This window comes from Oreochromis niloticus, linkage group LG4 (assembly GCF_001858045.2).
Source record: "Oreochromis niloticus isolate F11D_XX linkage group LG4, O_niloticus_UMD_NMBU, whole genome shotgun sequence".
In the NCBI taxonomy this organism is placed as follows: domain Eukaryota; kingdom Metazoa; phylum Chordata; class Actinopteri; order Cichliformes; family Cichlidae; genus Oreochromis; species Oreochromis niloticus.
Genome location: NC_031969.2, coordinates 31,739,707 through 31,753,389, shown reverse-complemented (window position 1 = coordinate 31,753,389; position 13,683 = coordinate 31,739,707). Strand labels below are relative to the sequence as shown.

At 43.3% G+C, this 13,683-nt stretch overlaps 1 protein-coding gene across 15 annotated transcripts in view; it reads right to left on the bottom strand.

Annotated features, from left to right (window-relative positions):
• The window catches only part of LOC100705667 (RNA binding fox-1 homolog 3), a 422,442-nt gene that overhangs the window by 199,229 nt on the left and 209,530 nt on the right, over window positions 1-13,683 (bottom strand). For 11 of the 15 annotated variants that reach the window (XM_025906459.1, XM_025906468.1, XM_025906465.1 and 8 more), the window contains one exon: window positions 6,030-6,123. In XM_025906459.1, coding sequence (XP_025762244.1) covers window positions 6,030-6,051 — 22 coding nt within the window. In that variant the 5' untranslated portion in view covers window positions 6,052-6,123. Of the gene's footprint in view, window positions 1-6,029; window positions 6,124-10,340; window positions 10,748-13,683 lie in introns of those variants that run through there. The other 4 variants (XM_005469079.4, XM_025906456.1, XM_025906457.1 and 1 more) reach the window with 4 other exon arrangements.

The window sequence follows — 13,683 nt, the reverse complement described above, 5'->3', positions numbered from 1 at the left end:
CCCTCCTTCTCCCTCCATTATATCTGAATGTTATGAAGAGATTTGAATTTTTAGGAAATTTGGTTTCTGCATCCTGTGCATTTAAAGCTCCAGTGATCAGTTATTAGCTATTAAAATCAATCAGTATGAAAGGAAGTAGGTCCTCCAGCATGACGGACCCACAGCTGTCACCACCCCCCCCGACTTTTAGCCTCTTTTAGCCCCTCGTTTTGTTCAGTCTCCTTGTTAGTCAACTGACAATGCATTGGAGCCACGTGTCAGTCAGTTTGCTGTGGAGTTTTTCTGCCCCCTAATGAAAAAAGTAGAAAAAAATCAGTTATTTCAGCTTTAAGTTTTGTGTCAATATTAAAGATAAAAAGGCCTAATACACAACAAGACCCATGCACAATATATGAAAGGAGTGAGAAACGGCTCCTTTATCTTTATTTCCACAGACACGAGTGTTCCGCTTATGGTGAGTGTGGCGTGATCAATTTTTGCATATTTATGAATATGATAAATATGATATCGATTTCACCCGCCCTACCCTCTCCTTATATTCCACTTGCATTGCAGGTTTCATACAGATTAGATCCTTAGAGGGTCTTGTAACACTGCTCTCTACAAGGGCAGCAGTGCACTCCCACCAGTGTCTGATGACACTCTAACAGGTAAGTACATGGGAAACAGGGTGGAGGGGGCGGTGTCACGGCGTGGGCACAGAGCAAGACAAAATGAAAGTCGCTACACGTTTAGATAAAACGAAACAAAGGCCGAGTGAAACCGGTCCTCGTGTACAATTTACTGCGCGTCTCTTCGCAAACACATTTCTTGCAATGCTGAACATAACAGCGGCTTCAGCTCGGGGAAGAAACAAAGGCGAGGGGGCACGCGGAGGAGAGAGACGGGCTACGAGGCTTCTATGCAGCATTTCATTGCTGCTGATAATATATAAATGCATGCACACATGGATGCTGCTCGTAAATGAATAAACACATACATCAATTTCAAAATCCAACACATTTGAATTTCAAATGCAGCGGTGCCTTTCTCTCTCTCTCCCTCTCTTTTTTACGATATGTCTCATTTCTCTTGTGGAGATATAAAAGGAGAGGGCTGAGAGGGAAAAATTAGAGGGGTGGGAGAACAAATGCTGCATGGAATTTGAGATTATGTATTTGGTTTGTGTGTTTCCCTCCTGTTTAAATCAAACATGTGGGGGCCGCGTAGCCCTGGGCTTGTTGCTGGTGACAGTTTCAGTGTTTCTAGACTTCTCTCCTCCCCCTTTTCAGCGGCAGTCCTGAATTGAGAAGCGGGGTGGAACGGGGTGTGGGCTTCTGGCGGAGGGTGAATTAAATAGTCACTCTCTCTCTCTCTCTCTCTCTCACTCTCCCCCCTTGCACTTTCTCTTTTTTTCAGTGGCGTTTAAAATCAATTCATTCAGTGGACTGCTGACACAGCCCGGCCCAGAGAGCCCAGGATTTATGGCTCCCTCTAATGGGCATGCTCTGAACCAAAGCCCTGCCGTCAGCACAATCCTGCCAGCCACCCATCCGCCCCGCTCCCTCACTCCATCTACCTTTTAAAGATGCAGGCATCCCTCTTCTTCCTTCCTCTGCTCCTCCTCCTCCCTCTCCCCCGCTCACATCGCCCCGATGCTGGCGGCAAAGAGGCCCTGCGAGCGCGCTCAGGATCCAACAAATTTATAACACGATGCAAACAACAGCATCTTCATTTTGTAACACTGGGGTGTTAAATGCTTTCTCTTTGTGCTTCACAGTGATTAATATCAGAGGAGTTTCTCTTCCAACAAGTGGTGCTTTCCAGAGCGGTGAATAATACCTTGCTAACTATTATTAGACATCTATTAATATCTGCAGTAGTTCCCATAGCAGCATTTTATTTATTTATTTATTTTTGGATAAAGAGGAGCACATTTTTTTCAGTAATGTAGGCAGACATTTGATGTGGTGATGACCGAGGAGCAGTATGATTACTCACCATAGAAGCCGAGGATTTCTATTTCTCCAAAAGCAAGAAGAAATAAACGTGTTCAGCCTCATTTTTTTTCCTTCTTCTAATCATTAAAATCCAAGGAGATCTTTTCTAACAAGTGGCGGCTCCCAGAGCAGTATATAACGTCTCTGTATCCATTATCTCGTCTGACTAGTGGCACTACCTAAGGTCTTGTGAGTGTATATATATTCATGTATTCATAACCAAGTCTAGTCGTGTCACAGGATCTGAAACAATTTATGGCGCAGAGAAGAAAAAAAACATGATTGAAAACACTCGCCTATGAACTCAGTCAGTGTAAAGGCATAAAAAAATGATCATGGCCCGAATTGCAATGACAACACCAAGTCGCTCCTGTGCACTTGATTCGAGTGAGTTGGCCAGTCTCTCGGCAGGAGGCTGTGCGCTGCTGCTTTGTGTTTATTTCTATGACAGTATGTCTGCGCGCACAAAATATGCCACGCCACTCTTGACCCCATTATATCCTCAGGCAACGTGGCAATTTGCAGACAAATACAGACCTTAACTTCAGCCCTGGAGCCTGCAACTTACATCCTTCTCCATATTCCAGCTCCGCTCCCGCAGCCTGTCAAGGCGTTATGGGCCCTGAATTAGCCTCCCATTACAGCAAGGCTCCAGCTTCCCCCTAAAGTTAACCATAACTGACCATTTGCCGTGGCTTCATTATAAAGCCATGCATGTAAAATCAAGTCGTGGTCCCTGGCCGTCACATTCGATTTCAAAATACAATCCCCAGCTCCCCCTCTCGGAATCTCCATCTTTCTCTCTTACTTAAGTTCAACCTTCTCCTTGTTTCATAAAATATGATCTGATTAAAATAGATTACACACCTTGTTAGCAGAGCGTTTCATATTTGATACAGTGTTGCTTTAAGATGGGCAACCTCCTTCATGATTCAAAGTGATTGTGGCCTTGTTCTCTGGCCTATTTGTTTAATAAGCTCTGCTACATCAGCGGGCCTTTTAAGTGAACACGCTCCCCTGCAGCAAAGGCAAAAGATCAATACCCACACCTGTAAAAAAACACACAAGAATTTAAAAAAAAAAAAAAGAGGAATCACGGCAGCCAAGGATTTTCTCCTACTAAGGAGTGGGAGGCGAGATAATAAGCAGCAATCCTGACTGTATGAGAGGAAACCCAAAACAGGAAGCAGCTTTTATGTGCTGACCTGTAGGGAGAGCTACAGGTCAGCTGTGAAATATTCAGGCCCGATTAGTCCAACACCGCTTAAACTAAAGCTTTCCGACCGTACGAGGTATGCAAATGGGATATTACAAACACAACGAAGAAAGGCAGCGTCTTTGAGGGTAAATGAATTCATTATAATCCTCACCTCATCTGCTCACTGATGGAAGACTTCTCGTGTAATCGCTGATGGGGGGAAACCTTCCACTGTACCCAGGGAGCTCAGATGTGGGAATAATACCGGGTTGGATCGCCTTAAAATGAAAATAATACTCCCCCATTTACCGTGAACAAAGTCCATGTAAGAGGGTATAATGTAATACTGTGCTTGAGGAATGTAATTATCATTTAGTGGGTCCGTGAGCTGTGTTTGACAGGGCCTGAACTGCATGAAAAACTCATTTTCATTTTTCTTATTATATCATGATTATATAAACATTCTTAACCAGTGGCCACAGCAGCAGCAAATTATTGCAAATTAGCCCCATATTGCCAGTTTTTAGCGGAGGCAAATGAACAAGCACTACAACTGCAGTGTTTATTCCATAAATCAGCCAAACGCAGCACCTGTTGAGAATGTAAATAGCTGAGGCTATTTGATTAAACTTGCATCAAAACATTTGAAGAGCTCTGCTCGTTTTTGGGCTGTTTATCCTCCCGTTTTCATCTCCACGTTAAGTTTGTTCTCTCCGCCCACGCCCGCTGCAAGCCGAGTTTCGATGGGCGGTGACGGGGGAGACATAACACCCACCAGCTATACGTGGGGTCACGGGAGGTCCGTCATTACCGAGCCACAGTGGTGATCACGGCAATAATATAGAACTATAACCGAGCAATTAGACTAATGGAAAACGTCCCTATTTCTCCCGGTGTGCTGCAGCGAGACGCGCCGCATGCCCCGCGGGCCCCCCACCGAGACGAGGCTGGAGATATGAAGTGGAGAGGAGGTAATGGCTGGGGCCCATTGATCCTCGCTGCCACCTGCTATATGGCTCCGCAGAGGACGGGCGAGGAAGCTGAGAGCTTCATCTGGGGAGAGATCACACCGACTCCTGGGCTCTCAGGCATATGGATAAGAGTCTTTTTCTAGTCTTCCGCTACTTAACCAGCGCACATCAGCACAATATGGCCGGATAGGGTAGAGTAGGACGCGCATACATACAGCCTTTATCGCAGTGAGAGAGCTTTCACACCGAAAGGGCGTGAAGCTGTTTCCTCAAACTCTGGAGTGTTTCGCCCCTGGTGTGAAGAAAGGTGACGACTGCTGAAATAAAAACCACAATAAGTGGCAAAGGTCTCACTCTCTTTTTCTTTTTTGTCTGCACGCAGACGAGTTGTTGCTGCGCTGTAAAGCCACAAAATCATAACTCATAATTTGTGTTCATGAACACAAATCCCAGCACTTGTAATGTGATGGAGATGCAAAGGATGCCTGTAGCTCGCCTCCAAATACGAGGCCCCGTGTTAAAAAGCCAAAAATGCTGGAGTCGGGTACAAAAACAGGTTTTCTCTTTCTTAATAACTGTAACAAAGGTAATTTCTTTTAATTTAAGTTAGGAAATAGGCTGCTAACACGCTGCACCCAATCACAGTTTGCTTTGCCTCACCTTCAGCACCTGATGTCACTGAACTGGACCTCTCGACCGCCTTTGCTGCGTCGGTGCCTTTGGGAGACGTTTTATGGAATGTGACGCTGACTTCTGTCTCCGAAAGGCAGCAACAAAGGCTCAGTGATGTGACAGTGGCTACATCTATCTTTTATATACAGCCTATTATATTTGTATATAATATGATCGCTCAGAGAGAAAGTCAGATGAAAGAGAAGCTCTTACTTTTTCTCTCTCCCGCTGTGCACCACTCCGACATGCTGTTCATTCACCCGACGGACACAGCAGAGAGAGAGCATGCTGTTCCTGTGCAAGGTGAGCAAGACGTTGTTGTGAAGCAGGAGGACACTGGGCAGATTTGTTTTGCTAGGTCTTACAAGCAGGAGCTAAATCTCTAAAGTTACTAAGTTAGCAACAGCGCATTGAACTAAAACGTGATGATCGCCTCTGTGAGAGATGCAAAAACAAATACCTACAATATTAATAAATGCCCTAATTCAAACTGACTGGTCAGGATTGGCATAGCAAGACAGAGTGGCATTAAACAGGGACTTGTGACCCCCACCCAATGCTGTACCACCCTGAGAAACATTTCATTGCACTTCCTGGTTGAATTTGAAGTGTGCTGCTTCCCTGAACATCCCCAGCTGCAGAGTGTGTGTGCTCTGATACACATGAAACCACATCCATGACCTACGTCACAGACCTCTAACAGCCCCCAGAGTACACGCATACATCACCGGGGCGATGTGAGCAGCGATACCACTGGAGAGGTAATCCCAGTCCCTCTTCTCTAGTAGCTGAAAACATTGGCATTTTACTATCTGTCCCTTCACTTTAGTAAAGTGTGTTTTTAATCTAACTGAACCTACCATCAGTAAGACACCAGAATAAGATGCTTTAAAAACATGTCATAATGAAAAAGAAGCACTGAAAGTCTTTTTTTTCCTATGGATGATTTTTGAAGGCAGTTTTAAAAAATCTGGTTTCGATCTTTTAGCCTGTGCAGCTAAAAACAGGAGGAAAAAATCAAAAACTAGACAAAGAATGTGCAGCATGTTTACAGCGATGATGTTCACAACTTAAACCTCTGCTAAGGAAAAGCTGTGGATAAATTACCTCAATGTAAACTCCACTTGGCTATAAGATAAGATAGACAAAAAAAAAAGTCAACTAGAACACCAACAGGGGGGTCCGAAGGGGGTTAGTTAAGAGTCTGACCTGCCCAGCTGGGGGTCTCCATGTACAGGTGAAGCCGGTCGGCCTGGAGCTGGGTCACTCGACTCGCTGCTGTTGGCACAGGTGCTGATGAATCCTGAAAATGGAGAAGAGAGGAAAGCACCAATTAGAAAACAGACTGCAGCAGCGAGAGGAGGTGATTAATTTAATTATGCGCTAATGAAACAGGGAACAGAATTCAGCCTTCTACTTTTACTACTTTATACTAAAGCTGTCACAAAATCACACTTTTGCTTCACGGTGATCAAAAATTTCACAACAACAACATCAATGTGACATGTGCCGAAAATCTGAAAAAGACAGTGAAAGAAATCATGTTTGTAACAGCAGATTTTCATCCAAAATCCAAAAATATATCTCAAATATGAAGGCATGTTTCAGGTTAGTCCTAACATGACATGTGGAAGTAGACAGGTGAACGTAGTCAGTGTGCTACAAACACCTCAGCGATATTAACTTCACCCATATGTCGACTACACCTGATGTACAGTGTACACTTACTTCACAAAGACATCTGGCTGGTAATATTTAGAGACTTTCACCTTTTTAGATAACATAATGGAGAAATTCACAAGGAAATACTTTTTTTTCTTCAGGCCTGTAGAGCTAGATGGTTCTCACCGTGTGATGCTCAAAGAAAAAAAGATCCTTTGAAAACCTCAGCAGCATTACCTGGTTATTTTTTTCAAAATCTACAAACCCTGTTGGGAGCAGTTTCACGCAGGAACTATTTTCTTTCTACCCAACTACACCCCCCAGCCATATCACTGTGCAGAAGGGGGCGTGCATTTAGCAGTGAGTCCAGGCTTGCACTTCTAACAGAATGTCAGGATGTAGAGTGGTGCACACCTTCGTTTAGCAGCAGTGCAAACTAACTGAACCCTTCATTTAGTTACTGAATGCAATCGGTAAATAGTTCCTGCATGAAACGCCTCAAAACAAGGTTCATGAATTTTTACCAAGCAGCTCAGTTTTCATGTTCGTTTTTGGTGCTTTGTGCAAAATCAGGCCAGTGCTATCAGGCTCTATTATACTCAACAGCAGGAAATCAGTCTCCAAAACAAGGTAGATGCATATATGCTACTACATGCCAGAGGAAAAAAAGGTGAATTACACTTGGGGTGAATTCTAGTTAGATGAGGGGAAGTGATTAGTTTGGCTCTGTGAAAGATTAAAAAAGCACCAAATCCTAGTAACTCCTTAAAATAACTAATAAATAAGGAGCATTTTATTTGTTTGACACGTTCGCACAACTTCCACATAAAGACAATGATGTGTAGTTGTAGGGGGCGTGAGCCGCTGGAGCCGTTTCTTGACATTTCATCCTGCTGCGTAGCATCTCCAGCTAGCATGAGGTGCCAGATACAGTGAGGAAGTGCAAGTTTTTGTTTAGTCTCCTCACAGGCGCAGTGGCACCAAACTTGACAACCTCACTGCAACAACAAGACTTCCAGCTGTTGCTCACCAGGAAGTAGTTATAGTGAAATCCATTTAAGTCGAGGTTTCTAAAGACGTCTCCTGTCACTCGCAATAAGTTGTGATGATGGCAGAAAGTAGCACTCTGAATTTAGCGATCAAAAAACAATGTCGCAATTACACCGAGTACGTTTGGTGCATCGTTTGCAGAGCTGGTATTAATCACCGGCGCTCGACGCTGTCAGACGTTACATCCCGTGTGTGTGAGGTGCAGAGCCAATACACAAAGCATATATATCTGAATGTTCCTGCATGTTTGTGCCTCAGTGGGTGACTGTTCTCATGCAGCAGGAGGTTTTTCTGCTGACTTGTGTATCTTCGCAGGCCTCTGGTTGGCTGTTGCCCAGAAGCCCAGCCGGTGAACCGCAGAGAAACCGCATTGATTTCATCCCAGCAGAAATCCCTTCTCCTGGTTCCCGCCTCCCTACCCCGCCCAGCACCTGATTAAGCATTTGCAGGGAGCCATGCCAACACAATTTGTCATTTATCAAAAGTAATTAAAAGCAATTTCTTTTCTCTTGTTGATTGGGAATTGACTAATTGTTGAGTCAGTGAAAACGGGGGAATAAATAAAACAGGGAAGGATGAATTTTACATAAACTCGGAGGAAAACATAAACGCTGTAAAACGAGGGCCAGACATCTGGCTCTGTGATTTCTCTCTACATGATTATGGCTGCAAAACCGAAACAGTTGTTTAGCGCATTCAGATATACAGCCCATAGGCAGTAAATAATATATTAGAAACAGCATATTGACTAGCTGACTTAAAAGGGTGTTTTCACTTCATGTTGTGTGAACACAAGAGTGGGAGGAAAATACAAACACTGGTTGGTTATTTGTTAACAGGAAAAAAATGAAAAACGCTGCTCCCACTTGTGCCAAAAGAGATATTTGAGCCGGTAAATACCAACATCTCAGTCTCGGAGAACCCCCCAACCCCCCACCCGCCAAAAAAAAGGGACGAGACACAAGGTACAGAGAGGCGAGGGAGAGAGGCTGGAGCCATCCCACAGCAGAGGTTACAGTACATCTATCCAATGAAACCAAGCAATACCGTTTCAACATTATCGGTAACAACCTCTGAATGCACCATTACCTTCTATAAGGGCAGAATGAAATGTCAGAATTGATTCGAGAGGGGAGGGTTGAGATATAAGTGGGCAGCTAAGGTGGCCATTTTGTTTCAGCGCCCCTTTATTCAGTGTCCCTGGATCATTAGCGGACGGTAAGAAAGAGCTGGAAGAACATGAAGGAGGTGTGGGTGGCCGTCGCACGCATCTCTGGTGACAGCATATGAAAAAGCAACCAAAAACAAACACACACACACACACACACACACACACACACTGACGCGGCAGGAATCAAAGGGGGAAAACAGGCACGCGCGGAATCGCTGGGAGTCGTTTAAAATTTCGCACCACTTTGTAAATAACTTTAACTGCACAAATACCTGGTTTCGCTCCGAGAGGATGAAAAAATTTTCCAGCCAACAATTTATTCCCTGCCAACAAATGGTGCCGTTGCTTCAATGAGACTATTTGAATATCCCTTTGAAGGCTGCAGATGGACAAGCAATGCTATCATTGCCTGGAAACACAGAAATAATTGGGCAACAGTGGAAGAAGCCTACATTCATGTCTCTGCTGAGACCCAGCTTGGAGTATCTAAGTGAACCTCTCGTTCTCCTGCCTTTTGTTTACGTTCCTATTTATCATAAAAACTCAATTACTTATGTTCCCCAACATGTATGGTTATTAATGTTCTAATTATGCTTTTCCCCTCTAATCTTTGCCTCGCAATTTGGGTGATGTATGTTTGAACAATGCACCGAGTCCCCTGGAAGTGAATGCTGAATTAGGACTATGGATGGTGACAAATTAAAGGGGAAAGCCGACATCCAGTGTCTTTTAAGGTGCTGGGGCACCACTCGCTGCCAGAACAGCTCCAGTGCACCTCTGCGTCGACTCCCCGTGTTTCAGGTGTTTTACTGGGAAGAGCACATTCTTTCAAATGTGACGTGTCGTCTTCATCATTGTTTAATGCACTGCTCACACCAGTACAGAGATGTAACCTTTTACAAAAAGTATTTACCTATTTTACAAGATAAATGGATGAGATTAAAGCATAGCATTTGTGCTGCCTGTCTTCACTCTACATCGACATCTTCACCTTTCTGCACTCCTTCCTGGCTGAAGAATTGTAAAATGTTATTACTATTATAGTTAAATAAAGTCAAATCTACTATATTACCAACTATAAGCTGAAAATGTAAAGTGTTGGAGAAATTTCTAAACAATTTCTTCAGGAAAAGAAGCAATAAAACACCATGAAAACACCTCACCGCTCATAAAACAATATTATTGGGAAACTGTGCATAAAATATCAAAATAAAAATGATTGTTCTTCAGGAAAATGTTCCGCATCAGTATTAAATTGATTAATATTACTGCGACACATTGAGCTAATCTTAAATACTTTATAGTCTGTTTAATGCCCAGCATCATATTCTATAAATCATGTGTTTGTAGTGGCTGTCCTGTGAGAGCCACATATCTAGGAAACACACAGTTGTTCCAAATCACAGGCCTCTTCAAACAGTACATTAAAATATTAATAACAAAAAAAAATCAGCTAAATGAAAAGGCTGGATCAGTGTGTGACATGGTTAACTATCAATATCCACAGTGGGATTCAAAATATAAATGAAAAATGAATGTGGAGTGTTAGCAAAGCAGCTGGTTAAACCTATTACACTCAGGTATCCTAGTAGATGCTAATCTGAAAGTGCTGCTGAGATTGCACCTGCTTAACTTGCCTGATTTATTAGCCCGGACATGGTCAGAGCTGCTGCCTCTCCATCATCGTCACAGCTTTCCTTATAAACGGAGTTATTAAGAACTTTCTCAAACTCCATCTTCTCTACAACATACATGTTAGCCAAAGCGGTTAACAAGGAGAAACTCCCAGGTTACGATGCTAAATCTCTGAAGCCTGTTTACTTGCTAATGCTAACTAGCGTTAGCTAATTGGCTAATGCTAATGTTAGCATTCCAAGCACAAATCATAGCTAATCTCAGAGCAGTGAAAGCTGACCAGCAGCAGCTTGCCTCACACTATGGTCTCGTCTCAAAGGTCAGAGGTTTATCCAAAACCACTGAAGGAAAAAGCTACTGGCCTCTGAGCTTACTCAGCTTCAGTCACGGACACGCCCTCAAACCTCAGAGAGCTGCAGTCTTTCATGAGAATGAAATAAGCACAGCTTTCAGCAACAATGTCCGACTGCGGCCACAGGCTGGCAGCAATGGAAAAGCTGGATTTACATATTAACTGACAGGCGAGGAGCTTGAAGTAGAGAAATAGCTTTATTTCGGTACATTTTAATTTATGTGTATTTTTAGGCAAGTACTGCTTGCCTTGCTTGTTCTAACTAAATGCCACAATTTGACTTAATGGAGTATTTTTCTAAATGATGAGCCACTGCTACACTGCTGAAACACAGTTGAACAGGTTGTGTATATTATGTATGTAAGAGAAGTGCACCACGCAAACATAATGGCATAAAAGAACCCCAGTACCCAAGCCACACTGTTGATATTTGGTCAACAGAATGAACTATACCTTGATGACAGTTACCAGCTAATTCTAGCTCTGCCAGACAGACAGGCTGTTAGTACAATTACTAAAAAGGCAGCCACATGATTTGTAAGATAATTGCTGCAGAAGGGAACCAGCAGCGTCCACTTTGGTGACTCAGACTAGCAGAGGTGAAGCTGACCGTAAAGCTAGTGGCTTCAAAGTCAAATAAACTCAAAGTTTCACTTGACCTCTATGAAAGAATCTACAAAGGCTGAAATCATTCTGTACCAGACTGAAAACTTTTGAAACCAGCCTCAAGTGGCCACCCGAGGAACTACAGCTTTCAGTGTTTCTGCATTAGCTTTATTTTCAACCCCACAGGCTGTGTTCAGGTCCCACAGTCATAAGAGGAAATGTTACATTTTTTACATTGCGACCACGTTGATAAATAAAGCGCACCACACCAGCAGTAATGATTTTATTTTGCACCAGAGTTCATAAAGCTGAGCGTGGTTGGCAGGAAACTAAGTTTTAAATGTCAGTCCACAATCTGTGATTGGTAACCCATTCAACTGTGTTGGACTCGGCGAGTATGAAAGCCAAAAGGAACGATTCACATAAATCAATCGTACTCATCAAACCCTTCAGTGACCTCTCGCGCCCTATGGATGGGAGTATTGTCATCCTTGAAGAGGCCATTCATTTCATCGCTGGTTAAAAAGGAGATCACTCAGAGCAACTTTGTATTGACTTGAAGTGACCCTTCTGAGGGAGAAGTAGACCCAAAGCAAGACAGCAACATGCCCGACAAAGAATAACAGAGCCGTCCGATCCCTGCACGGTCGGGGTCATGGTTCATGTTTTTCCTATAATTTGTCACTCCTGTGTATGTCCAATAACAAATCTTCTCCTGGGAGCGATCTGATGGAGACATAGAGACAGCTTGTGGTAGATTGTTTATACATGGGGATTTATTCCAGCTCAGCGAGCATGTGTGATTCCATCCAGCCTTTGTTCAACATAAAGCAGAAAGTTGACTAATCTCACCAGCAACAAAACAGATGTGCATTTGGAAAGAGACAAGAATGGACCAAAAAATAAATAAAAAATGACTCCCAAAACAAAGCAAAGTACTTTTGGCTAGCTCTTCTTATTCTTCTTGTGAAAGGCTACAGGTATGACAGCTTTAGAGGTATGAAATAATGTCAGCGCGAGCCACGAGGAGCCCCTGCAGAGAGGCTGAGAGGGTCCTGTACTGCCTCAAGCAATAAGTGTTCTTCAAGGCTTTTCCTCAGAGCACTTTTACAAGAGCACAAATTAGGTGTAAGGAATGCCGGCGCTGGCGGCGCACCCAGCCAGCAAACAGAGAAAAGAGAAAAAATAAAATAAAAATAAATATATAAAAAAAAATGGGGTAGAAACTTGGATGACAGTGAAGAAACGGAGGGCGTCATAAAGTGCGGAAAATAAGCTCTCACTTTCAAACGTTTACAGCGGCTCAAATATCTGATGATACCTCTCATAGCTTTTAATCTTTAATGTGAAAAATTAATCATCCCATTCATTATTTTAATAGCTGTCATTTTTCTCTCCCCAAAGTGATGATTTATAACCATTAAGCCCTGCATAGGCTTGTGTGAGAGGGATTTATCGTAATGTTTGCACCAGGTAGCCTCCAACCATATTTCATTACTCTGACAAGCCATTAAAATGCCCTGGTGATTAAACAACAGCTCTGAGGTCAGTGTGTAAAGCTGTTTCTTTACCCGTGCAGGAGCGCAGCCGTGCAGGCGGGGACCGCTAGCCTAACAAAGGCCCTTTCGCCTCTGGTTCCCTCCAGACTGGCAATCGTACTTATAGATCTCTATCTGTTGTACTGTGCGAGGGCGACAGGGGCAGATGAGAATAATGTGCATGCACAGAAGCTACAATGAAATAAAGTTAAGAATGGGGCTATTACAGCGCTTTTCCTCCGTGGTTTGACACTGTGATAACTGTGCACTTACAGGAAAAACTCCTGCTTCAGATACTCTTATATCCATCTGTCTGCGGGGCTCACAGTGTTCCAGGAGTTATTTTTGTCTTGTCATTTATGCCTCTGGTCTACCCACTACTCCCTTCCACTGCTATTTCAGTTATTGTTTTCCCACTGATCCCACCATATATAGATTTGTCTAGTGCACCCAGGGCGTGAGTGGCAGCTGAAGGAGAATACAAACAGAATTTAAATAAAGTTAGACCTTTGTAAGGTGAACACTGTTGGCGCATCATATGCACCGACTGCCTTTTAATATTAAAAAATGGGAATTTTGTGTCAGGAGTTCCCGTTTTCATTATCTCCAGTTTCCAGTCATGCGCGTAATGTGCCGACATGCCTCAGTCATTACTTCAAGCAGATTTGGGGTGCTCACTGTGAGCGTAGTTAAAACGTGAAAAAAGACAACCGTGTCACAAATGGGACATAGTTAAAAAAGTATTGTTGCTTCATTGCATTCTGGTCTACTGAATTCACCATCTGGAAATGGTATCATTGCCTCTTCCGCCCCAATTTCTGCCTGTTTTGTGTTGCCTGTATGTGTGTG